The sequence below is a fragment of the Chionomys nivalis genome, chromosome 5, assembly GCF_950005125.1.
Source record: "Chionomys nivalis chromosome 5, mChiNiv1.1, whole genome shotgun sequence".
In the NCBI taxonomy this organism is placed as follows: domain Eukaryota; kingdom Metazoa; phylum Chordata; class Mammalia; order Rodentia; family Cricetidae; genus Chionomys; species Chionomys nivalis.
In genome coordinates, this window is record NC_080090.1 from 108,192,124 (window position 1) to 108,216,927 (window position 24,804).

A 24,804-nucleotide genomic window follows, 5' to 3' on the forward strand; every position below is an offset into this window, starting at 1 on the left:
ACAACTCACGTGGCTTAATTGGGAGGGAGATTCTCAGTGGTCCCTCATGAAGTCCTGACTTCAAATCCTGAATTCCTCTCATTTATTCCCCAAACAGCTTTTATACCAACACATAAACTGAGCAGGAAAATACATTAGATCTGTCTCCTAGGTAACCAGGTTAATGGTGTTTTGTCACATCCACATCTACCTGCCTGTGGTGTATGCTAGCTGTCATGTAGGCTTGAATCAGCATCTCTATAAGGCATCCTCTAAATTACAAAGAAAGGAGCAAGAACATATTGTCCTTTTGTTGATGCAGTGACAGCCTGTCTGCAGGGCTATGTGACCACCTCAGGCTTCAGAGCCTGGTGATGTGGGAGAGTCTTCTATTTTGTGTTACTTTCATTGGTTAATAAAGAAACTGCCTTGGCCCTTTGATAGGACAGAAAATTAGGTAGGCAGAGTAAACAGAACAGAATGCTGGGAAGAAGGAAAGTGAGGGAGTAGCCATGATTCTCTGACCCGAGACAGACGTAGGCTAGAATCTTTCCTGGTAAGCCACCACCTCGTGGTGCCACACACATTAATAAATATGGGTTAAAGTAAGATGTGAGAATTAGCAAATAAGAGTCTGAAACTAATGGGCCAAGCAGTATTTAAATGAATACAGTGTGTGTGTTGTTATTTTGGGTGTAAAGCTAGCCGTGTGGGAGCCGGGCAGGACAAAAAGCAGGCCTGCCCGCAGCTCCTTCTACAGCCTGGCTGCCACACAATATAGAAATATGGGCCTACATGCCTCTATCATCTTCATAAAGCTATTTTTAAGGTCATTTTCTTCTGCTTCATCTGTCTTGGGATGTTCAGGTCTTGCTGTTACAGAACCACTGGTTTCTGACGGTGCCATATTGCTCTTTATGTTTTTGAATGTATTCTTATACTGCTATCTACCCATCTCTTCCTCCATCAGTGCAGGTGGAAAAAGTGCCTCTGGGGGTCCCTCTTCCTCCAGTCGGTGCAGCTGAGGCCTGGGGGTTGCTGATGCAATGGGAGATGGTTGGTGGGGGCAGATGTTGCTGCTTGGTTGCTGGGGGTGTTGTGGGAAGGGGAGGGGCACATGTGTGTGTGTCGGGGGAGTCTATGACCTACAGTGTAGGCCTGTCCAGCTGGGAGCTCACTCATCTCTTCTGCCAGTTGGTACAGATGAGGTCTGTGGCTCCAATGGTCACTGATGTTGCGGGGGATGGCTAGGGGGGTTGTTGCCCAATTGTTAGTGCTGCAGTGGGTGGGGGAGGGACATGGGATTTCCAGAGCTTTTTATTGGATTTCATTACAGCATTTTTATACATCTTCATTTTTGTTGACTCTCACCCCATTTCTTCGTCCTGTGCTCGCAAGATGGTCCTCTTACTCTTTTCTCTCTCTAGTTACCCCAATTCTGCTGTCATGTGTATCCTATTGCCCTTTATCCCTTTCCCAACCCAAGACTTTTTCTCCTTTAATGATTCCTTTTATAGTTTCATGGCCTATATCCATATTCACACTTATACATAAATATAAAAACTGAAGTCTAGGACCTGAATGAGAGAAAACAGAATCCAGGCTGGCCTCCTCCTAGCTCCAGCGGTTCTATTGATTCAATTTTTATATTTGAAATTTTTTTCAGTTCCAAGGAGCTAGGGAGATAGATGGTTTGATTAATAAAGTGTTTGCCACAAAAGCATAAGGACCTGAATTGGATCCGCAGTACCCATGTGTTCAGCAGCCAGACAGCCTAGAGTAGTAGGTAAGTTCTAGGCCAATGAGAGACCCTGTCTCAAAAAATAAGGTCAGCAGATCCTGAGGAAAGACATCCAAAGTTGACCTTTGACCTTCATGAATTCTTGGATACACAGAGATATACATGAACACACTCACACCTGTCACACAATTTCATCATTCAAGCTTCAACATCTTTCAAACGACTCAAATTGGCCTGGCCTGAGTCAGATGTGCACTAGTAATTCAGTCAACTGTAGGGGGAGAGACAAATAAACAAAGCAATCCATATAATTCCTAAAGGCCCCAGGCTGAGGCAGGCCACAGCTGCCCCCAGAAGAGAATGCTGAGCAAGAGCACAGCTGCCCACTGCACATCACACACTTCATACTAACTTATACAAATAGTCATGAAGAAACCACATTAGTATACATGCTGAGCCAGTACTTAGATAGCTAAGAGGCCTGAGTGATGGCAGCTGAAGAGAAGCAAGGACAGGGAAAAATAGGAAAACGAGAGAAACCACAGAACACATTGCTCCCCTCCTCCCTCATCATCTAATGGGCCACATGCATTTATGTACAGCTATTTATGAGAACAGAAATTGAAAAACAAGTAATATTTTTACTTTCAAAGTTTCCTAAAATATTCACAAGATGGTGGAGCTTCCACTTTAACGCCTCATCAGTACTTCATAGTTAGTGAAGTACTGACATCCATGCTGTATTACACCTTGCTTAGCTCTCTCCACTTCAGCATCCTACTCAGGAGAGCATTTAGTAGTCATGTCTCCTTCGACTGTTCCTGCTGCTGGCAGCTTCTTAGGCTTTCCTCATTTTTGATGAATGACTGACAGTTCTGAAGATTACACATACGGTTTTGTAGAATATTTTGTAGCTCTTCCTGAATTGAGACATGTGCATTTTTCCCCCTGAGAACAGGGGTTGTGAATGGTCAACAGGAAGGTGTCACGATCTTCACGACACACCCAGTGTACACACTGTCAGCACAGCTTTCACTGTTGGTGCTAAGCTCAAACACGTGGTTGAAGTGGTACAAGAAATGTCTATTTTATAAGCTACAGCAAATTACAATGATTTCCAGGATAGGGCAAAAGTAAACTAAGACACATAAAGAAAATGAATTTTATTTTTCTTGTTTCAAACTTGAAAGACATTACTTATCTTCAGCAAGTATAGTGACTATTAAAACACTGATCACATATTCTTAGCTATCCTAGGAATATTAACATATTGAAGGTAAAAGTATCTGTAAAGGACCTGAGATTGGTTCCCAGCACCCATTTGAGGCATCTCACAACATGTAAGTACAGCTTCAAGGATCCAACACCCTCTTACAAGACTCTGATGGCACCTGTGTTCACATGTGTATGCATGTGTGTGCACACACTTAAACCTTTAACAATGTATTAATTCCTCTGTAGAAGAGGAAAGTAAATCAAATTTCACAAAGGTAAATGGTGTTTACACAGTGGGATGAGAAGTTACCTGAGGGTCTAGGAAGGCACTGGGTCTTTGTCCTGCCAGTGTTAGCATTGCTGCAGCAGCTCCTTAGCTGCCAACTAGACGGTGACACAGTGATGCTGCAGCCTCTATTAGGACCGGCACTCTTCTCCCAATATACTATACAGCATTCACTGCCATCAGGAGGCATTATCACCAATAAATTATGACTATATCTTAAGTAGAAATGGAAGTATACTTTGCTCAGCTGAGCTTACTTTTCTAAATTATGCTTGCTCACCTGCCAATCTGAAAAATTTATTAATTTGTAAAGAGCTCTCTGCTCATCAAAGCAGACTAGTAATAGTATAACTTGAATCAAGAGCAATTGTTTTTCAAAATGTGGTTCATATCAGAAAAATATGACCTAAGCACTAAACAGAATTCTATAGACAACTCTACAATATAGGTCCTGTATGGGAAACCCAAATAAAAATTACTCTCCAATACCTCATTCATTAGAATATACAAAGGGAAAGCTAAATCTAGTGCGATGGCTGAAGGTCATTGGTCTCGTTAAAATATCAAGACTAAAAAAAGAGTATCAACTTAAATTTGAGTCTTTATGACACTGTCACCAAACTACAGCCTTTGGTTTGGGGACTGACATGGAAACATTAACCAACAAAGCCACAGAAGGTAAAGGTGGAAGCTTCATCTAGCTGCTGGGCTGTGAGAGTCCTGGAAGCAGCACAGCGAGGCCAACTTACCGAGGACACAGAAAGGGCAAAGCTGAGCAGAGAGCTTTCCACTGCGGCTCAGAAACCCCGGACTGCAGCCCCACCTGTCTTACTCAGCACATGCTCGGGCAGCCCAGTGCTGGGGCTGACAGCTGTCTATGTTCTATGTTCTACCAGGAGACTTCCATTCAGTCCCTCCACTGTGATGACTTTGGAGAGTGTCAGAACCATCCCCACAGGGGCACGAGCTCCTCTGGGTATCCGTGAAGTTGTACCGTGAGGAGCAAAGGGTGGCAGGTGCTCTCAAACATTACTGCATAAAAGCTGCCAGATAAAATAAGAAAAAAATGAGAATGAAGGATGCTTTACACTGTTCTAAGATACAATCATTATTTCAACCCTGCAAAAACTAGAGAGAAAAGAAGCTTCTTGGCAATGTCCTGTTATTCTGTTATTCTATGTGTTAACAGAAAGAAAAAGGAAGCTCCATTATGTCAGACCACCTGTAAATGCAGAGTTCCAGGTGAAACAGTCTCTAAAGGGAAATATACATTAGTATCCATCTTTTATAAATGCAGTATGTGTGTGTGTGTGTGTGTGTGTGTGTGTGTGGCATAGCATGCACATGGAGGCCAAAGGACAACTTCTGGGAGCTGCTTTCTCCTTCCACCGTGGATTCCAGGGATCAAACTCATGTCAGCCTTGTGCAACAAGTACTTTTACCCACTGAGCCATCTCTCTGGTCCAATATCCATCTTCTTGACTCCTTGGTGGGACTTTTCTTTAAGGAGAATCAGGATGCAGATGTTGGCTGATGGCTTTACTAACATCACAGGAGATGCCTTTTGGATTTGCCATACAGTTGGAGTTTCTTTGTTGTGAGCAACTGTGCCAGGCCATTAAGAAATACCAGAAAGATGGTCATGGACATGACAATCACATAGTGGCTGATGCTGCAAAAGGAGAACTTATGAGAAAAAGCACAAGATTCCTGCAATTTTTGAGGAAATTTTAAATGGGCGTACAAAGCAGAGGATTACAAAAAATTGCATAGAATTATAAAAGGTACCAACGATTTAAAAAGCAGACACCAGAAGCCAGGGGGGATGGCTCAGTGAACTGTTTCCTAAGGTAACATGAGGACCTGAGTTCAGATTCCCAGCATACGTGTAAAAAGTCAGACATGGCAGCACACGCCTGCCATTCCCATGCTAGGGGTAAAGACCAGAGGATCCTAGGTTGCTGCAGGCCAGCTAGTCCAGCTAATTGATAAACCTCAGTGTTAGGTCTCAAACCCAGAATAAATGGATAACTGGGGTGCCATTTCAACATATCAAAGTGAACTTGGCCACCAGATTTTCCCAGCATCCCTCCTAACTGTTACCAGGCATGGCTGGTATACTCCACCCTCTATGCTGAACTCTCCAGCCCAGGGGCTGGGCTGTCCTTCCCCAGAGGCTCTCCCCTACATAATCCAGACATTTTGGTTACCTGGCCTTTTTGTCTATCCTTTACTTTCCTGATCCCTTGGCTGTGTGTCCCCTTTCCCTCACCCCTTTCCTCACATGTCCTGATCATGGCCATGTTCACTCTGGGCTCTCCCAGATCTCTGTCTCTGACTATGTTTCCCCTTTATCTACAGTAAACCTCCTCCTCCACCAGACCTAGGGGCAGTCATGGCCTTCCTTTTTTATTTCTCTTTGTTCATTCACCTAGTTTCAAGAGGAGACTTTGCCTCAAAGGCTAAAGTGGAGAGCAATAAAGGAAGATACCCTGTGTTGACCTCAGGCTTCCTCAAGTGCATGTACTGCCCCTGCCCGCATTCAAAACAGATAACACCTTTCCCCTCCCTTTCCATAACCCACTAAGTAGACACCCACCCTCACTCTGTAGGCACCTATCGTTCTTCTCTCACCCGCCAAGGCTGCGGCCCCTCATAGGACTGGCTGCCCCGCCGAGGTCTCTCACCCGCCAAGGCTGCGGCCCCTCATAGGACTGGCTGCCCCACCGAGGTCTCTCACCCGCCAAGGCTGCGGCCCCTCATAGGACTGGCTGCCCCACCGAGGTCTCTCACCCGACGCATGGCTCCCTGCCTGGAATCCAGGCCCCTTGTGGCCCAGGGGCCACTCGGGGAACCACAGAGTTTATTTTTACCATTGTAACTAGTGTTCGCGCTTTGCCACCAGAGAAACTGATCTCATGTTTTACACAAGCCATTTTTTTCCTATAATATTTGAGCTGTATTTTATCCTTAGACTCCTCATGTTCAAAGTGCTTTGGCAAAATTCCCAGTCACTAAGAAAGAAAAAATGTTATTCAAAGCAAAATTCATTGATGTAAAAAGGATTCATCCCTCTATGAATCTCACAATCAAAGACTCCATCTCCCAGACTTTTGGCAAAAGACAGAAGATTAACAGATTCAACTAAAATTATTCAATCTTAATGCATTAGCAGTAACAAATACTCAATCCTGCCCCTGCTTTGGTGTGTATGAGCATGAATGCAGTGGCCAGAAGTCAATTTCAGGATTGTTCCTCACAAACCACATCATCATCATCATCATCATCATCATCATCATCATCATTATTATTATTATTATTATTTGACATTCTCTCACACAGGACCTAGGACTCTCAATACACCTAGGCTGGCTGAGCAAACCCCACAGTTTTTCCTGTTTCCACTTCCTTAGTTCTGGAATTACAGGTATGAATGCCACCATGCCTGGCTTTTTTTTTTAAAGGTGGGTGTTATAGATGAAACTGCAAATAATTCAACTAGTAATCCAAATTTTTCTATTTAGACACAAAAATGTAGTCCATGCAGCACATGGTGGAAAGGAACCCTGAGAAGTATGTAAAGCCGGGTCTTCCCACAGTGACCACACTGCTGCCCAAACTAATCTGTAAACACCGCAACTGACCCGTTTTCAATACCTAAGAGTTACAGTCAACTACTCAACTTTAACAACAGCCTTGCATGTCTTATATTCTTCATCAGAGAGGGGGAAAACATTGGCATGTCCACCTAGCCATATTTAAAGTTTGCTTCAAATTTGGCTTTCACCTGTGGTAGTTGTGTTATTCTCCATCGGTGGGGTGAACAGTATGATGAAGAGACAAAGGTAAGTAGATATCATTCCTGGAAGATCTATTTCCCACTCTCCCAGTAACACCAGCCCACAGATAAGCAGGCTTCCACACCTTAAGCTGCTGGCATTAATTTAGCTTCAGCCTATTGTTAGGCAAGGTCCCACAGAGTCAGGAAGAGCCTTCCGCTCGGTGCAGACTTCCTCTTGTGGCAATGTTACAGTGTTTAAGTAGGAACCCGGAGCTGGAGAGTGCTACAGTCTGTGAAGGTTTACTCTGAAAAGACACTGTCAGAAGTTCTTATCTACAGTCCTTTCTAGGTTGATCTTATTGCAAAGTTAATTTAGTAGGGAAAATAAAGAACTTGAATTGACTAATGCAATAACAAGGATTACAGGCTTAGACACACAGCCTGTTTCACGGTAGACTGCTGACCAAAGAAAGAAAACAAAACCAGATCCTTAACTGCTGACAGTATCTACTCTATAGAAGAGTTTAAACATCTCCTATTTTCATTATAGAAATAAGATAATGGGACATTATGCTGAAAATTTTATATACTAAAACTTCTCTGATTGTGTATTTCTATTTTGACCTGAAATAAATATAGCTCTTATTTACTATTAGTGAAATCATTAACAATTATATTACTTTAAAATGAAAATAACAACTCCAAGACTATTATCATCATTAAGATGCACTGGGAATAAAAATTTTAATAGTAATTTTTAAGGTAATACTTTTGAAAAACTCATAGCAAAATACAAGATCATTTTTACTAAATTTGACTAAAATTAAGTGAACCACATTAGTTTTGTTATATAGCATCTGGTGACTGATTGACTAATCTTACTATAAAGTCTTCCAAAACAAGGTAACTAAAGTTTATCATGATAGAGACACTGGGAAAATAAACTATCAGGAAATCAGAAACATTAAAAAGAACAAGACAAAACCCCAGCAAACCCTTCCAGAGACAGAGCTGATTTACTTTCTGTAGTGGTCTGTCCTGTCCCTTTAAGAGACAAGCCCCACCCACTCCTTCCCCCATTCACTGAGGCGAGCAGATCTTCCTTACATTTCCAGCCTGAGCTGCTGCTGCTTCTTCTTCTTCTTCTTCTTCTTCTTCTTCTTCTTCTTCTTCTTCTTCTTCTTCTTCTTCTTCTTCTTCTTCTTCTTCTTCTCTCTCTCTCTCTCTCTCTCTCTCTCTCTCTCTCTCTCTCTCTCCTTCCCCCTTTCCCCTTCATAACTAAATAAATATCTAACCTACTCTGCATGGCATGCCTATCCCTCTCTGTCTCTTACCCACTGTGCGGCTCCCTGCCTGGGACCCACCAGCCCTTATGGCCTGCTGCTGTGTCCCGGGGAACCGTAGCATTTTATTTAAACGGTAACATTTGGTGCTCATGACTCGGCCAGGCTCTCTCCATGTTCTCTCCCGCCTGCAGGTGGGCCAGCTGAGGACATGTGGAAGGCTGGACTTGGGAACCAGGTTTCTTTACAACAGCCCTGCACTTCCATCTGCCTGAACACCGACCTCTATGCAAATCAGTGACTTCGGTGGTGAGTTTTCCCTTTCCAGCTCTCAACCACAGCCTTCATGGCTGGGGCCTTCGCTGACATTCATCTCTGGTTGTTTCCCACAGCTAAAAACGTGACTGGACGACCCAGGGTCAGTCCTCCCACACTAGCACTGCACACGCTGTGTGGTGCATTTGATTTGGAGGCTGGGGGTCCCTTGAATTTTTCTTTCTCCCTCTTCTCTTTTCTTTTCTTTTGGACCACTCGTAAGTGGTCCCTGCTGTGAGAGATGGCTCAGAGTGGCCTCTAGCCTTCGGCTTCTGAGTCACCTGGACCCAGAGCCAGTCAGACATCATTCACACCCCACCTTTAGAGAAAAGATGTTTTCCTACAGGCCTTGTGGTGTTCATTCACTGTTTTCGTGGTTTTTCACGTTTTCAGCTATGGTATAAACCTTCAAACTATCACCTGTAAATTCTGTGCCAGTTTCCCGCTGGCTCTGCTTTTTCTCAAACTATCCCTGCCATTAGGCAATGAGGCAGATCACACCTCTAGCTCTCTCTTGTTATTATGTTTAAAACCCCTGCAGCTCAAAAAATTATGGCTTTTCCATACAACATGTGACTACTGCCATTTTGACTGAGGTCAGGTGACCTTACTGCCATCTTAACTGATGTCAAGTGACTTCACTGCCACCTTAACTGAGAGCCAGGTCAGGTGACCAAGTCCTGCCATCTTTACTGAGGTATTCCCTGCTTATTTCCCCATTAGGGACTCTTGCATGTGTGTTTGTCCAGTAGCATGCCTTTGGTAGGGCCCACCGAAACATCCACTTTACCCAGTTCCTGTTCACTCTGTGTGTGTGTGTGTGTGTGTGTATCTATGTGTGTGTGCATGCGCATCCATGTAACTTAAACACACCTGTGTTTACTGTAAATGTTATAACTGTCTATTCATTGTACCTCATTCCAGACTACAAAGCAATAAGTCTCATGCTTTAAATCGGTATGTACTTTTAAATCTCTTAATTCAACCCTGGTTTACCTGTTGAGAGCCAATAGAGTTAAGCTTGGACCCAGCTCTCCAGGCAGATTCTATACTGCAGTTATACCTGATAAACAGCCCTCAATTGTTCAGAGAGCTGGGGGATATGGCATTTAAATATTTAATTATTAAAAGACTTTTCATAACCAAAAGATACAGGTTAACTCCTGCAGCAGCACTCTACTTCCTCCCAAGAAGACAGAAGACAAATGGGCACAAAACAACATCCATCTGCAATTTGTTTCAACTGCCAAGCACTAACCACCAGACGAAACTGACTTTCATCTAAACTGAAGATCTCCAGATGTGGACAGAATTGCTTGAATCGACAGCCTAGTTGCTCAGGTCAAGGCAGGCTTGTCTTCCTACAGATTTCTTAGCCCACAGGGTCTTCTGGAGCCTGGCAGTCCTGTGCTCAACAGCAAAAGGCAAACATGACTCCCAGCAACCATGGAGGATCCTGAGGAGTAGCTCTAAGTGCCAGCGAAGTAAGTTATTTGTCATTTCTTAATCAATAACTCAAGTACAATTTTATCCTTCTCAAAGATTCTGATGCAGTTTGACAGCTGAAAGGTTTTGTAATTTAAAAGGACAGTCTTAACAAACAAATTTCAGTAAGATATTCTCTCTCATACTGCCTTTCATTGTCTTAAACATACTTTTCATTATGCAAAAATATCTGGCACAGTAATTTTGATATAAATATGCTGCTGTTTAAAACTTATGCTTTTATAAACCCCAAAGTTCTTATGAGTTCCAGGGAGTCGAAGGATCCATCTTAAACAGTCAGATACACCCCTCTCAATTTCCTGGACCTAAAACATGTTTTTCCTAAATTTAACTTTGTCCACTGTTCTGCCAATACCTTAAACAGGTGTAAGAGACACCAGACATTGCCAGACCACAAACTGGACAGGAGCAAAGAAACATCAGCTACCCCAGGATGTGACTAGCACTCAGCTTTCTCAAGTACCCCACTAAGATGATGCCCACAAATAAACAGGAAGCAGTCTTTAGAATCCACCATCCCAATTCCTTTAACCTGTTGTGCCTAACCTCCCACATTTATATTATAAAAAATACTACTTTTATTATAATGGTCTGTTCTGTCCCTTTAAGAGACAAGCTTTGCCCACTCCCTCCCCCATCCAGCAAGGCAAGCAGATCTTCCTTCCATTTCCAGCTTGGAATTCTTCTCCCCCCCCCCCCCCCCCACCAAAAGAGGTAGCTGCAGCCGTGGCTCCTCTCCTGTCTCCCCTCTCCTTCTCTGTTTCTCTCCCCTCCCTCGTCCCTCCCTCTCTGTCTTTCTCTTTCTGTTCTTCCCCCTTCTCCTTTCCCCTGCATGGCATGCCTACCCATCTCTATCTCACACCCACTGTGCGGCTCCCCAGCTGGGACCTGCTGGCCCTCGTGACCTGCTGCTGTGCCCCTCGAGGAACTGCAGCGATTTATTTAAACCATAACACTTTCCCATTCCCTCTGCTAAGTAAGACTAAAAACTCTGGACATAATATACAAGTGAGCACAAGTTAGTTCTGAGTGTCAGGAAAGGGGCAGCAGAATGAATACCACAGCTGAGTTCCTGGATTTCCTTTGTCTCAAATGAACCCAACCTGAATTGTAAGAAAGAAGCAGGTAGCAGACCTGCAACAGGCACAGGCAAAACTCCCCCATATTAAAAAAAATCAGTTAACAAGACCTTTCTCTAGTCAAGGGACACACAAGGTAAAAGGCAGCCAGAGAAGACAGACAACAGTTGTATACTAGCCATTCTGCTTTCTCAGATACTACACAAAGACTGGAAGCCACACACCTATCTGTCCCAGCAAAGGGAAAGCTGGATACCTAGACTTCCAGTCTCACCCGTCTGTAATGGGCACTCAGTGCTATTCATCCTCCCTGTGCCTCTCACCCCATGGTGTCAGAGCAGTGTGAAAGGGGAAGGAGGAGCAGCTCAAGGATTCTAGGAAAGGCCTGGAAAGAGATATTCTCAGAAAGGAAGCCATAAAGAACTGATTAAAATTTTAGACCCAAAAGAAAAACTATCCAACATAGAAACTGAACAGATGGGCTCAATAGTGGGACTGGAGGAGAAGTAAAAAAAAAAAAAAAGCAAAAACAAATAAACAACAGCAAACATAAGGATAAAAGACATAAAAAGTATAAACTCACTTTGAACATAAACACACAACAAAGAGCATTCCTCAAAGACCAGAAAACTATGATACAAGATCTAACATTTATGTCTTTGGAGTTGCAGCAGGAAAAAAAGAGAAAGAAACAAATACTCACAGGAAAAGTAGCTGTGAAGTTCTGCTGCTGCCAAAGCTATTTATTTATCTAAGGACTGCAGAAGTGAGCTGACTTGATGCAGTATAAACTCAAAGAAATTCACACAGGCTCACAGTAAACGTTCGGAAACAAACAGAATTTGAAAGCAGCTGAGAGAAATAACACCTTGTCAGTATGGGAAAAACTATATGAATAAAAGCACACCTCATCAGAAAACTTAGAAGTCTGACAGGCACACCATTATCAAATGATGTTGGGAAGAAAGAAAACACACCCAAAATTCAATGAAAATAACCCTTTCTCTTGATGGAAAGAAAATCCAGATAGCCTCAGGTGACAAAAGACAAAAATAAACAAACAAATGAAAGGAAGAATTTAAGGCCTCAGACCTACACTAAGGATGTCTGAAGGAGGCTCTGCAGATGTAATGAAAATGAACAAGTAATGAACTATAACTGTGAAAGATGACCTTTGTAGGCACAAGTATGAATGAGTACACTAGGCTTGCAGTCCTAGTTTGCTTCTCCATTACTGTGATCATTACAGTTGATATTAATGTCAACTAGTCACCGATCAGAATCACCTGAACAAGGAGCCTTGATGAAGAACTGTCTTGACTGCCTTAACGGATGGACATATGTATTCATCTTACTGGTGCTATTCTTCTAGAGAACCCTGACTAGTAGCTGACCAAAACCAACCCAAGGAAAGAAGGGTTTATTTCAGCTTAAAACTTAAGTCCATCATCAAGGGGCAGGTACTAGATCAGAGTCATGGAGAAATGCTGCTTACTGGCTTGCTCAGCTTTCTTAACAAACCCAAGTCTACCCACCTACAGAAGGCACCGCCCACAGTTGGCTGTACTTCCTATACAAACTAGCAATTAAACTGCCCCAATAGCATGCTTTCAGATTAATTCAATAGACACAATTCCTCAATTGAGGATCCTTCTTCCCAGCTGTGTTGAGTTGATGGCAGAAGCTAAATATGTGCTAAATATGTGTCCAATATAAATGGAATAGTAGAAAATGTTCAAATAAAACACAGGACAGAACAGCAGCAAAAAATAACACAAACTAAAGCCATAGCTGTTGTTAATCACATTAAAGATAATCTAAATATATGGTTGAGAGAGGCAATATGAACTTACTAAACATGCTATTCCTAAGACACTGCAATTACAATGATAAAAGCAGGAGAAAAGTAGCAAGATGGAGAGGATACAGGCCATGTCCCTTGTATAAATAAAATGAGCTATCTTAAGGCAAGTATCCAATTCTAAGCACAGAATTTACTTGCTGTATATACACACAGCTTGGAGATAACTTTTCCACAGTATTTTCAGTGTGCCTGTTTTGATTGCAATCAAAATCTATGTTGCCAGATATGGAATTTTCCACGATGCTAGTGCTCAAAATGTTTAGATTTTGGAACATTCTTGATCTGAAAATTAGCAGTGCCCAAGCTGTATATCATGTAAACACTAACAAAAGAATGGCTATATTAACACCAGGGAACAAAGACATCATTTTCTCAGTATTTGCAGGGAGAGCACAATGTAGTGAACAAGGATACAGAAGTCAACAACACCTCAACCAACAGCATTTTACAGTTAATTATAGAACTCTGTGATACACTGGTCTTTTTTGTTTTGTTTTAATTGATTTTTATTGAGCTCTACATTTTTCTCTGATTCCCTTCCTGCCTCTCCTCTCCCTCCTTCAACCCTCCCCCAAGGTCCCCATGCTCCCAATTTACTCAGGAGATCTTGTCTTTTTCTACTTGCCATGTAGATTAGATCTATGTAAGTCTCTCTTAGTGTCCTCATTGTTGTCTAAGTTCTCTGGGATTGTGATTTGTAGGCTGGTTATCTTTGCTTTATGTTTAAAAACCACTTATGAGTGAGGACATGTGATAATTGCCTTTCTGTGTTTGGGATACCTCAAACAAAATGTTTCTAGCTCTATCCATTTTCCTGCAAAATTCAAGATGTCATTTTTTTTTTCTGCTGTGTAGTACTTCATTGTGTAAATGTACCACATCTTCCTTATCCATTCTTTGGTCAAGGGGCATTTAGGTTGTTTCCAGGTTCTGGCTATGACAAACAATGCTGCTATGAACATAGCTGAGCACATGTCCTTGTGGCACAATTGAGCATCCTTTAGATATATATACCCAAAAAAGTGGTATAGCTGGGTCTTGAGGAAGGTTGTTTCCTAATTTTCTGAGAAATTGCCACACTGACATCCAAAGGGGCTGTACCAGCTTGCATTCCCACCAGAAATGCAGGAGTGTTCCCTTTTCCCCACAACCTCTCCAGCATAAGTTGTCATTAGTGTTTTTGATCTTGGCCATTCTTACAAGTGTAAGATGGAATCTCAGAGCTGTTTTGATTTGCGTTTCTCTGATGACTAAGGATGTTGAACATTTCCTTAAGTTTCTTTCAGCCATTTTAGATTCCTCTGTTGAGAGTTCTCTGTTTAAGGTCTGTACTCCATTTTTTTAATTGGATTATGTGTTACATTTGTTTATGTTGTGGAATATTATTTTAATTATGCAAAGATGTGTTACTGTTTCACCTTGCTTGCTTAAGGCACCTGATTGGTCTAATAAAAAGCTAAACAGCCAATAGCTAGGCAGTAGAGGGATAAGGCAAAAGTAACAGGCAAAGAGAGTAAGTAGGAGGAGGAATCTAGGATCAGGAAAGAAGAGGAGAGAATAAGGGAGAAAGAGAGGGAGATACTCAGGGCCAGGCAGCCAGACAGCACCAATTAGCTAAATATTGATGAAGCGGTGAAAGGAGAACACACAGGAGATAAAAGGACCCAAGGCACAACACAGGTGAAGAGAAACAGATTAACTTAAATTATAAAAGCTAGTGGGACACACAAAAGCTAAGTCCAAGCAGTCATAATTAATAATAAGTCTCTGTGCCATGATTTGGGAGCTGGTTGGCGGTTCAGAAGAAAGCCTGCTACATTTGCATTCCAATGTGGGGTCCATATTTCCACACAGGACCTCGAAAATCTGGGGGCAGGGGAACAAAAGAAAAACTCTCAGAAAACAAAAAAAAGGATATGGCTTCTTGAGGAGTTTCTGCTATACAGCAGAACACTTAACAGCAGGCAGGCTAAGTAAAAAAAAAAATGGCAAGCTAAATAAAAGTGCCTGCCACAACGCAGGCTCCAGCTTCCTAGATCTGGGGCAGCTCTTTGTCAGGTTCATGGGATGTAAAGTTTGGTTTTCACAGAGCAAAGCAGGGCGGAGCTAGATGCCAGGCAAAACTACCCAGCAGCTTAAGGTTTGGCTCAAAAGGTCATATAAAGCCAGAAATAAACATAGTAAAGTCAGATCCAAATGGAAAAAACTCTAAACAGGTTACAATGTGTTTAAAAATGTATATAGGTACTTAAGAAAACAGGTATAGTCATAGGAAAAAAATAAACAGTTTAAAAATAATAAAGTCTTTAAAGAAAGAGTGAAGTAATTAAAGGAAAAAAGCCACATAAAGATGGGAAATAGGGAGGGAGTCTGGATACTGTATGGTGTTGTGTTGATTTTGAATTTTTTGAATACTGATGAGTGGATGACAGTTGCTGAGAGACAATGGATTGTAAAAGGGACTGCTGAGTTAAACCAGTCTAGATACTTTAGGGGTGTCTTAACTTTAAAATGGAATTCAGTAAATATATTACTTTGGGGGGAAGTGAATCCACAGAAAACAAAAGATCATGTTTGATTAGGGGAGACATACTGAAAATCTTGGCTATAGACATAAAGAAATGAAGCTAGAAAGAATACAAGCCAGGTGACATACATACTGATCCCTCTGCGTGGGAACAGTTCCGAGACTGGACAACAAATGCTACAACTAGTGTTAGTGTTCTGTGTTCTCTGAACTCCATAACAGCTTCCTAACTATATTCCTGCTCTTGACCTAGAGTATATCCTCTATTGTGTGTGAGTCAAAAACTTGGAGTAGGGGGCTGGAGAGATGGCTCAGAGATTAAGAGCACTGCCTGCTCTTCCAAAGGTCCTGAGTTCAATTCCCAGTAACCACATGATGGCTCACAACCATCTGTAATGGGGTCTGGTGCCCTCTTCTGGCCTTCGAGCATACACACAGACAGAATATTGTATACACAATAAATAAATAAATAAATAAATAAATAAATAAATAAATAAATATTTAAAAAAAAAACTTGGAGTAAAACAAATTACCCAGTAGTCCACCATTTTCCCTTGAATTTGGGATAAATTCCTAATTCCTCACTACCATCTGGCCATATATGTTACCAACTCTCTATTCTCTAAACTCACTCTCTACTAAATTTACTTTTAAAAGCCCTGTATGTATTTGCATATTAAGAATAAAGGAATGTATGACATCATTTTGAACGGCATTTTTCACCGAATCATAAAATGTTAAGAAACTTTCTAATGCTTCTGGTGTTTTTTGTGATACGTTTCTGATACATTATTTGTTCTTATAATTTCCAGGCATTAGCCACAGAACTTAAAGGCTGACTTCACAGTTAATGTGGACATCCTCAAGTACACATGGTTTCTGCATCCTTACAGGACATTTAAAAACCTGTATCTTTTAACAAAATTGAAACCTTAAACCCAGTAAGCTAGATATATTGGATACAACTTCTTCCTGCTGTAAAATGTGTGCTGCCCAGGCCAGGGACTCTCTTTTGTTGTCAGAGACAAGCTGAGCGAGGGAGGGAGTACAAATTGCCCAGCACTGGGCCTTAAGGATAGAATCTGAGGAAGCTCAACTTGACCTAGTTCTAAAGGCAACCAGGCAAATAGATTGGGAGACAAGTATATTAAGAACAAAACAAAAAACGTATGAGGACTATGATGTTCCTATAACAAGGATGTTCTATGAAAGACAAACAGAACATGGTATGTTAGCATAGTGGAATACTCTTCAGCAAAGAAAAGAACAAAGTATTGGTACAGGTAACAGTATAAAAGAATGCAAAAATAAACAAAGTGGAAGAATTCAGATATAACAACATTTTATTATTCTGCTTATAGAAACATCTAAACCTAATATAAACCCATGAAGACAGAAGCAGACTATCATTGTCTGGGAATGTTTATGGAAGAGAGAAGACTGTATCAGCAGCCTCAAGGGGATGTCACAATGATACAAATGTTTAAAGAAACTATATCCTCATCAGTTGTAGAACTCTAAAAAGTTGATAAATTATTTATATCAGTCATTTAACTTAAAGCTTTAAGTTGATGAATATTATGATATGTAAATTATCCTACAATAAAAGGAAAGGGGACAGTTGGAAGATGAGGGAATGAGAACAAAAGATCTAATCTACATGGGAAATAGAAAAAGACAAGATCTTCTGAGTAAATTGGGAGCAGGGGGACGTTGGGAGAGGGTTGAAGGGGAGGGGAGAGGTAGAGAAGGGAGGAGAGAAAAATGTCGATCTCAATAAAAATAAAAAATAATGAAAAAGAAAATATATTCCAAGAACAATTCTGTGTCCCCCGCCCCACCCAGATAGTATCTCTCTGTGTAACAGCTCTTGCTGTCCTACCAGGATAGCCTTAAACTCACAAAGATCTGCCTGCCTCTGCCTCCTGAGTGCTGGGATTAAGGCATGTGCCACCACCACTTGGCTAGATTCTGTTTTTATAGAAACTAAGGTTACAAGACTATTGTCTTGTTGTCTTGGAGTTTTCTCAAAAGCACTCAGTTCCCTCTCAGGACTCCATTGGACCATGTTTTGACTGACAGTCATTAAACAAATGGAACCAGATATCCTTATGCAGAAGACTTAAACTAAATCTCTCTCTTATTCTGGATAAAAGTTAACTCCAAATGGGTCAAAGACTTTATGCAAGACATGGAACTCTGACATTATCAACAGAAAATGCTGGCTTTAGGCAGAGAGAAGGACTCCTAAATAGGACCGCAGAGCTCAGGAAATATTATGCAAAAATGAACAAATAGGCTTGCAGCAAATTCAAAAGCTTCTGCAAAGCAAAGGAAAGAAGAGAATAAAGAGAACGCCTACAGAGTGGGAGAAAATTCTCACTATCTTTTCTGCCAGTTAAGTATTAATGTCCAGAACACAAAAAGAAATCAGCGAACAACACCAAAAGAACAAGTAATGCAATCAGCAAATAGGCAAGTGAACTGCAATGCCACCTCAAAAGAATAATCTGTGGTAATTGCTCAGCAACACTGGCCATTAGGGAGATGCCAATCAAAACGACACTGAGATTCTCTCCTAGTCAGAACAGTTTTCATGGAGAAGACATAAATAAATAAATAAATAAATAAATAAATAAATAACATGGCGGACAATGAAGGCTGATGAGAAGCCAAGGGCAATGGCACTAGGTTTCGATCCTAATACATGAACTGGCTTTGTGGGAGCTTAGCCTGTTTGGATGTTCACCTTCCTGGGCCTGGATGGAAGTGGGAGGACCTTGGTCTTCCTGTAGGGCAGGGAATTTGGACTGCTCTTCAGTATCGAGAGGGAGGGGGAATGGACTGGGGGGAGGAGAAGAGGAGTGGGGATGGGGGAGGGGAGTGGGGGGAGGGGGCAATGTGTGGGAGGAGGGGGAGGGAAATGGGAAACGGGGAGCAGTTGGAAATTTTAATTAAAAAAGAATAAAAATAAATAAATAAATAAATAAATAATAAATACAAGGATATGATGGAAAAGTCTTCTCTATATACTGTTAATTAAAATATAATTTAATATAGTCATTAAGGAAATCAGTACAGAGGTTTCTCCAGACTAAAACAAGCATCACTACATGATCTAGATATGCTGTTCTCTCCTATCTAAACCCCTAATTTATATAATTCAAAACCCCACAGTGAATGATCCTTCTGTAAATTACAAACAGCATTAGGCACAAAGCCCCTTTTCCCAAAGAGCTCTGGGGCGTGAAGCAAGCTTTGTACACGCGACAACGTGTCCTAACATGGAGCTAGCATCTGCAGCCTCCTTCCACTCCCCCCAGGTTTGGGGAAACTGATGCTAGAGCTGCATCTTCACATCACAGGTCTTCACAAGTTAACTTTGGAGTAGCTGGGTTGGCCACCACAGCTACTCAAAGTCCTATTTTTGTTTACTTTGGTTTAGTAAAAAAGGTTTATCTTGTTATACAACACACCCTCTGGAAAATTCTCTAAGTCCAGACTGATGGAGGTGGGTCTTGTATTAATCTGTTGCTTTCATTGGTTAATTAATAAAGAAACTGCTTAGGCCCATTTGATAGGCCAACCCTTAGGTGGGTGGAGTAGACAGAACAGAATGCTGGGAGAAAGAAGCAGATTCAAGGAGTCGCCATGATTCTCCCACTCCAGACAGACGCAGGTTAAGATCTTTCCTGGTAAGCCAGCTCGTGGTGCAACACAGAATATTAGAAATGGGTTAGATCAATATGTAAGAGTTAGCCAGTAAGAGGCTGGAGCTAATGGGCCAAGCAGTGTTTAAAAGAATACAGTTTCCATGTAATTATTTCGGGGCATAAGCTAGCCATGCGGGCGGCCGGGTGCCGGAGACGCAGCCCCGCTGCCCCTATTACAACACCAGACAGAGAGGGGGCAGTGAGAAATCCCGAGTCTCAACCAGTGAAGGGCTACCACTAAGCTCAACTACTTATGGGCCCTGTAACATGAATCAATTGAAACTTCCCAAGGGCGGCAGTGTCAGCTGGAGAAAGCAAATACATCTGCTGGGTAAGGTAATACTTCTCTGTGTTAGGATGAAAAATACCTGAAATAACCTTTAGGGAGATAGTGCAAATAACAGAGCATAATACAAGTACTATTTTGGTGAAGTGTGACTCAGTGCAATCCTCTGACTGATGTCCTGGACTTTCTACTCAAGTGTGAGTGTTTTGTTGTTTTTACTTGGTCTGTGCTAGACTCCCGGTTTCTGAACAGTCATTATACTGCCTTTGAGGATCCACATTCCAAATGACCACCTTTGGGTAGATGGGGTGTGAAATGCAATGCACAATCCTATAGAGTTATGGGCATATCTCTGCACACCACTTGGACTCCTCAAACTGCCTTCAGAAACTTCCTCTAATGGGATGATCGGATTGGATGAACTCAGGGATGTTCACTCCTTTCGACTATAGTATTGCTCACATCCCTTACTATATAAAACGAAAACACAATCTCCTAACATAGAGGTGTGAAGGTATTGTAGCGACGTAAATGAAATGATGTGGGAATGATTTCTTTCTAATCTGTTGCTTTCATTGATTAATAAAGAAACTGCCTAGGCCCATTTGATAGGCCAACCCTTAGGTGGGTGGAGTAAACAGAACAGAATGCTGGGAGAAAGAAGTCGAGTCAGGGAGTCGCCATGATTCTCTCACTCCAGATAGACGCAGGTTAAGATCCTCCTTGGTAAGCCACCAGCTCATGGTGCTACACAGAATATTAAAAATGGGTTAGATCAATATGTAAGGGCTAGCCAATAAGAGGCTGGAACTAATGGGCCAGGTAGTGTTTAAAAGAATACAGTTTCCATGTAATTATTTCGGGTATAAAGCTAACTGTGCGGGCGGCCGGGTGCCAGGAACTTAGCCCGCCGCTCTTATTACAACAAGGTATCCCCGTGCAAATGCTGCACCTATATCCTCTTCCCTTTCTAATCAAGCTTCAAAGAGTGGTGCAGACACAGACCCTTGCTTCCTTGCCAGCTAAGCACTCTGTTTCATTTCCAGCAGTAAATGAGTAGCAGGAAGCAGAACAAGAGAAAGCCCAGCGGACAGCAAAGATCTCATTCCTTCGTTCTCACTTCTAATAGCAGCTCCAGTTCTCTCTGTAGATCTTCTGGAAGGCAGTGAGCTCCCTAGCATGAATTAGCATCATCATGCTTCTGTTTCTTGACCATCAATGAGATTTAACTTATATTATGTCATGCCCATCTCCATTTCAGATAGACATCTTAGCTGTTTTTCTTTATCAGTTGACTTTGAGGTAGGGTTCCATATTAAAAAAAAAAAAAAAGGACAATTTTAAGTGCCCAGTGAGCTGAGTTTTGACAAATGGCACACCCAGGTGACCATCACCTTTGTCAAGATGAAGATGTCCATCCCCACAGAAGCTCCCACTTGCTCTTCTGTGCCAATCCTACATTCCTCAGACCTCCACAACTATTGAATAGCTTTCTAGAGCTATGGATGGGAATTTTATATAAGTGAAAACAACACCCTGTATACCCATACCTACCTTGATACTTTCGTTCACTGCAGTTCTAAGAACTGTCTATAAAGCTGTCATTCATTTATATTCACTGGTAAGTAGCTGTCTACTGTTTAGATGCAGCAGGATCTATTTATCCATTCATGTGCTCACAAACACAGTTTGGTATGAATGAAGTTGCTATAAAAATTCCTATACAAATCAATCATTCTGTGTACATTTTTCCTTCTCTTAGATAAATACCTAGAAATTTAGTGCATGCCATAGAGCTATGTGTATCTCCCCTCCTCGTGACTGTCTCTGTGTATGTGGTATGCATATGCACATGTTCATGTACATGTGGGTATGTGTGTATATATGTGTATGTGCAGAGGTCAGAGGCTGGTTCTGAATGTTTTTATTGTTCTCCACTGTACTTTTTCAGACAGAGTCTCACACAGAACCTGGAACATATGGATTCCATAAGATTAGCTGTACAACAAGTCCCAGGGATCTTCATGCTCTGCCTCCCCATTGTTGGGATTATAGACATATGTTACTATGCCAGACTTTTTTGATCTTTTCTTATTTGTATACAATGAAATATGATCATATATATCCACATTTCCCTCCTTCTAATCTTCTCTTCTCCCCATCTCTCTCCTAAATCCAAATTGCCTTTCATTTCATGACCCACTAAGCTCAATTAGTGTTGCTCACATATGCATTAGAAGCTGCCATTAAGCCCAGATAACTATGTAGATTCACATCAGATCCCAGGTCTGAGGGCATCCAATGTATCTGGAAAAGCAGATACAAGCCCGGAGCTTTGAGAGAAATGTCTAATGCACTGTCTTACATAAAACCACACAAATTCCCAGAAGCTCAAAGTGTGACTAAATATTAACTAAATGAAATAAAATGGTTTATAAAAGCATATTCTGTCTCATTTTGAAGGGTAGAAAGGGGAGAAGATCAACTTTGCTTTCTTTTTCTCAGGAAGAAGAACTTGAACAGATCACTAGAAAGAGAGGAAACTTGCTCAGATTATGCTTTAAACGACAGTGTGCTGTAGGGTCCCATAGAGCTTCTACAAGGTAGATAGTGATGACATGAAATCTCGACCAACACATAAAGTTCACAGTGCAGTCTTAAGTGATTGTGAGGTTATAAGAGCACATGAGGACATCTGAGAATTACTTTGAGAATACAGATTCATGGGTCTGTCATATCTTTCTGCTGCCCAGTTCTCTACAGACTAAACATCCTTCCTTGTCTCCCACAGCTCCCCATGAAAATACCTGCCAAGGTGTCTCATCTCAGAGCCTTAAAATCTATGCTACTAAAAAAAAAAAAAAAAAAATCTATGCTACTTCCTGTAGTTTTCTGAAGTCAGACCGGCACCCATATAGTGAGACTATATACAATACCTGGTTCCAATATCAAGCCAGCTGCCAGAATCCTTGACCAAGAAGAAAAAATGCTGTAAAAGATAATACAATATGACTCCATTAAAAAGAAAGACTATTTAATCTCAATCTATAAACAAAGTTGTTTTAGGGGTGAGTATTTGACACATCATTTTCTACCCAGAATCTACAAGAATACCCTTAACTGCTACTTCTGTTTGTATTAAAATAAGCAATAGCCCAAATGCCACAAATGGAATTAAGATTCAATAAAATGAATACAAAATGATGTTTGTGAATAATAAGAAATAAAACCACCCAACTCCAATAAAAATATTAAAAATGCCCAAGATTCAACTGAAGTCACAGCATCTGGTCAACAAACATTTAGTGATGCTGTCTACTATGAATTAATAATAGTCACTGCCAGAGTCTAGAAATAATCTCCTCACAAGACACATCATCTCATGATGATTCACATTATTAGGTGTGTAAATGCTTGTGTGCGTGCATTGAGAGATACAGAACAGAGGAAGGTGAAATCTAAGTGAAAAGCAAGAATCAGATAAAGACATAATCGGAGAGGCAATGAGGAAGTTGTTTTTGGACAAAGGGAATAATCTACTAAACACCAAGGGCCCACCCAGATCAAGTTCATAGACTCAAAGTGATGCTGGTTTAAGGAAAACAAGGAAGGAAGGATATAAAATTAAGCCAGTAAAAAAAACTGGATCAGAAACAGTTTGGCGACTTAAACTGAGTGACCTGATTCTTCACACAAACTCAACCAGAATCATTTAATTCTCATCTATTCTTGCCTATTTGTCATTTTGTGGATACTGATTTTGTTCTAACATTATGTGTGATCAATTTGAGAAATATACTAGATATTGAGTTGAACAAAACACAAAAAATGTTCTCATCTAAATCAAGGAGCCAGCAATCAGATTTGAGAAATTACTTAGCAGATATATAGTCAGGTATGAATCATACCTTAAAAGAGGCATGGCTCTCAGCTACTGGGAGGTGGCTTCTAGGCCTTGGAATGGCTAACGAAGCACTTTGCCAGTGGCACTGGTTACCAGTCTAATAATATGATTTATGAGGGGGACTTTGGGCCACATGGTATGGTCTCTCCTCCTGAAAGAACTGGAGATTAATGATCAGTCCATACCCACTAAAAAGGAAAGGAAAGCCTAGGCTGGCAATGTTCCGTGTGTACTGTCACTGTGCTGTGGGATAAAGCTGCTCGCACTCCACTGGAAGGAGAACTCTTCATTCTACTCAACAGAAATTCCTTTGGGTGACTTATTTGTATGATCCCACTGTCACAAACCAGAACTGAGAATGTAACAGGATTCATCGAGTTCCGTGACGGCTGCTAGAGAATTATCAAACCTAACTGTGGGTATAGGAACAATATAGGAGATTATCTAAGAGTTCTTAGAATCCACTGATTATAGCTATTAACTGATAACATTCCCCAGTTGATAAAACTGTATTTCATTTTTCCTTTCTTCACTCCTGTTTTCTCTTTTTTAACCTTGGAGAACCAGAAGTCAGTATTTAAATGAGTGAATCAGAAGCTGGCTTCTTCTGTTAATCTATGAAAGGCTCATTTCACACACAAAGGAAGAGAACAGCCTGGAAGAGCAAGTATAAAATAACAGTCTGAATAAATCAAGTAATAAGAAAAGAATTTGACAGCTTAAAAAGTTTCATTAGCAATATGAAAAGTAATATGTGCAAACTGCCATGACTTAAAACTCAGTATATAGATTTCATGTACAGAAATGTATTCAGATTTCTCCCAATTAAACAGAAACAAACTTGGTTTCAGGAGCTGACATACTGATGCAAGTAAGTGCCTTACCAAAGCCATGATGTCTGATATGACGAGAACAATGAGGAAAAGGCTGAAAAATAAAGGAAAAAATACACATAATGTAATAGGCACACCTTTCAAATTCGTTAGAACCCAACTGTGAACAGTGTCCTCCGATAACTGAGGAAGATAAAAGCGAGACCACTATCCAAAATGTACAAGGTTTTGTGATGAGTTCAGTTACGGAGACTAAGGAGCAAGACACATAAATGACAACCAGAAAAGTTCGTTTTAAGTCATATAAAATAAAATAATGCTAGTATGGCTTTTCTACCTTACTTTGCCTAATACATATTTTATGGAGTGGGTAAGAAAATATGCAGGTAGAACCTTCACCTTGGTGCGCTACATTCAACTTAAGTCTTGGTGGTGTGGGTATAAAAAACAACCAGAATGTAAACAAAGTCCTCTTTTTTTATGCCCCAGACT

The 24,804-nt window shown here is 41.1% G+C and overlaps 1 protein-coding gene across 3 annotated transcripts in view; it reads right to left on the minus strand.

Moving 5' to 3' along the window:
- Positions 1-2,718: 2,718 nt before the first annotated feature.
- Pign (phosphatidylinositol glycan anchor biosynthesis class N) overlaps positions 2,719-24,804 on the minus strand; it is a 122,331-nt gene continuing 100,245 nt past the window's right edge. For 2 of the 3 annotated variants that reach the window (XM_057770079.1, XM_057770080.1), the window contains 3 exons: positions 24,364-24,406; positions 22,512-22,564; positions 2,719-4,893 (listed from right to left, as the gene is read on the minus strand). In XM_057770079.1, the coding sequence (XP_057626062.1) occupies positions 4,770-4,893; positions 22,512-22,564; positions 24,364-24,406 (220 nt within the window). In that variant the 3' untranslated portion in view covers positions 2,719-4,769. Of the gene's footprint in view, positions 4,894-21,927; positions 22,103-22,511; positions 22,565-24,363; positions 24,407-24,804 lie in introns of those variants that run through there. The other variant, XM_057770081.1, reaches the window with a different exon arrangement.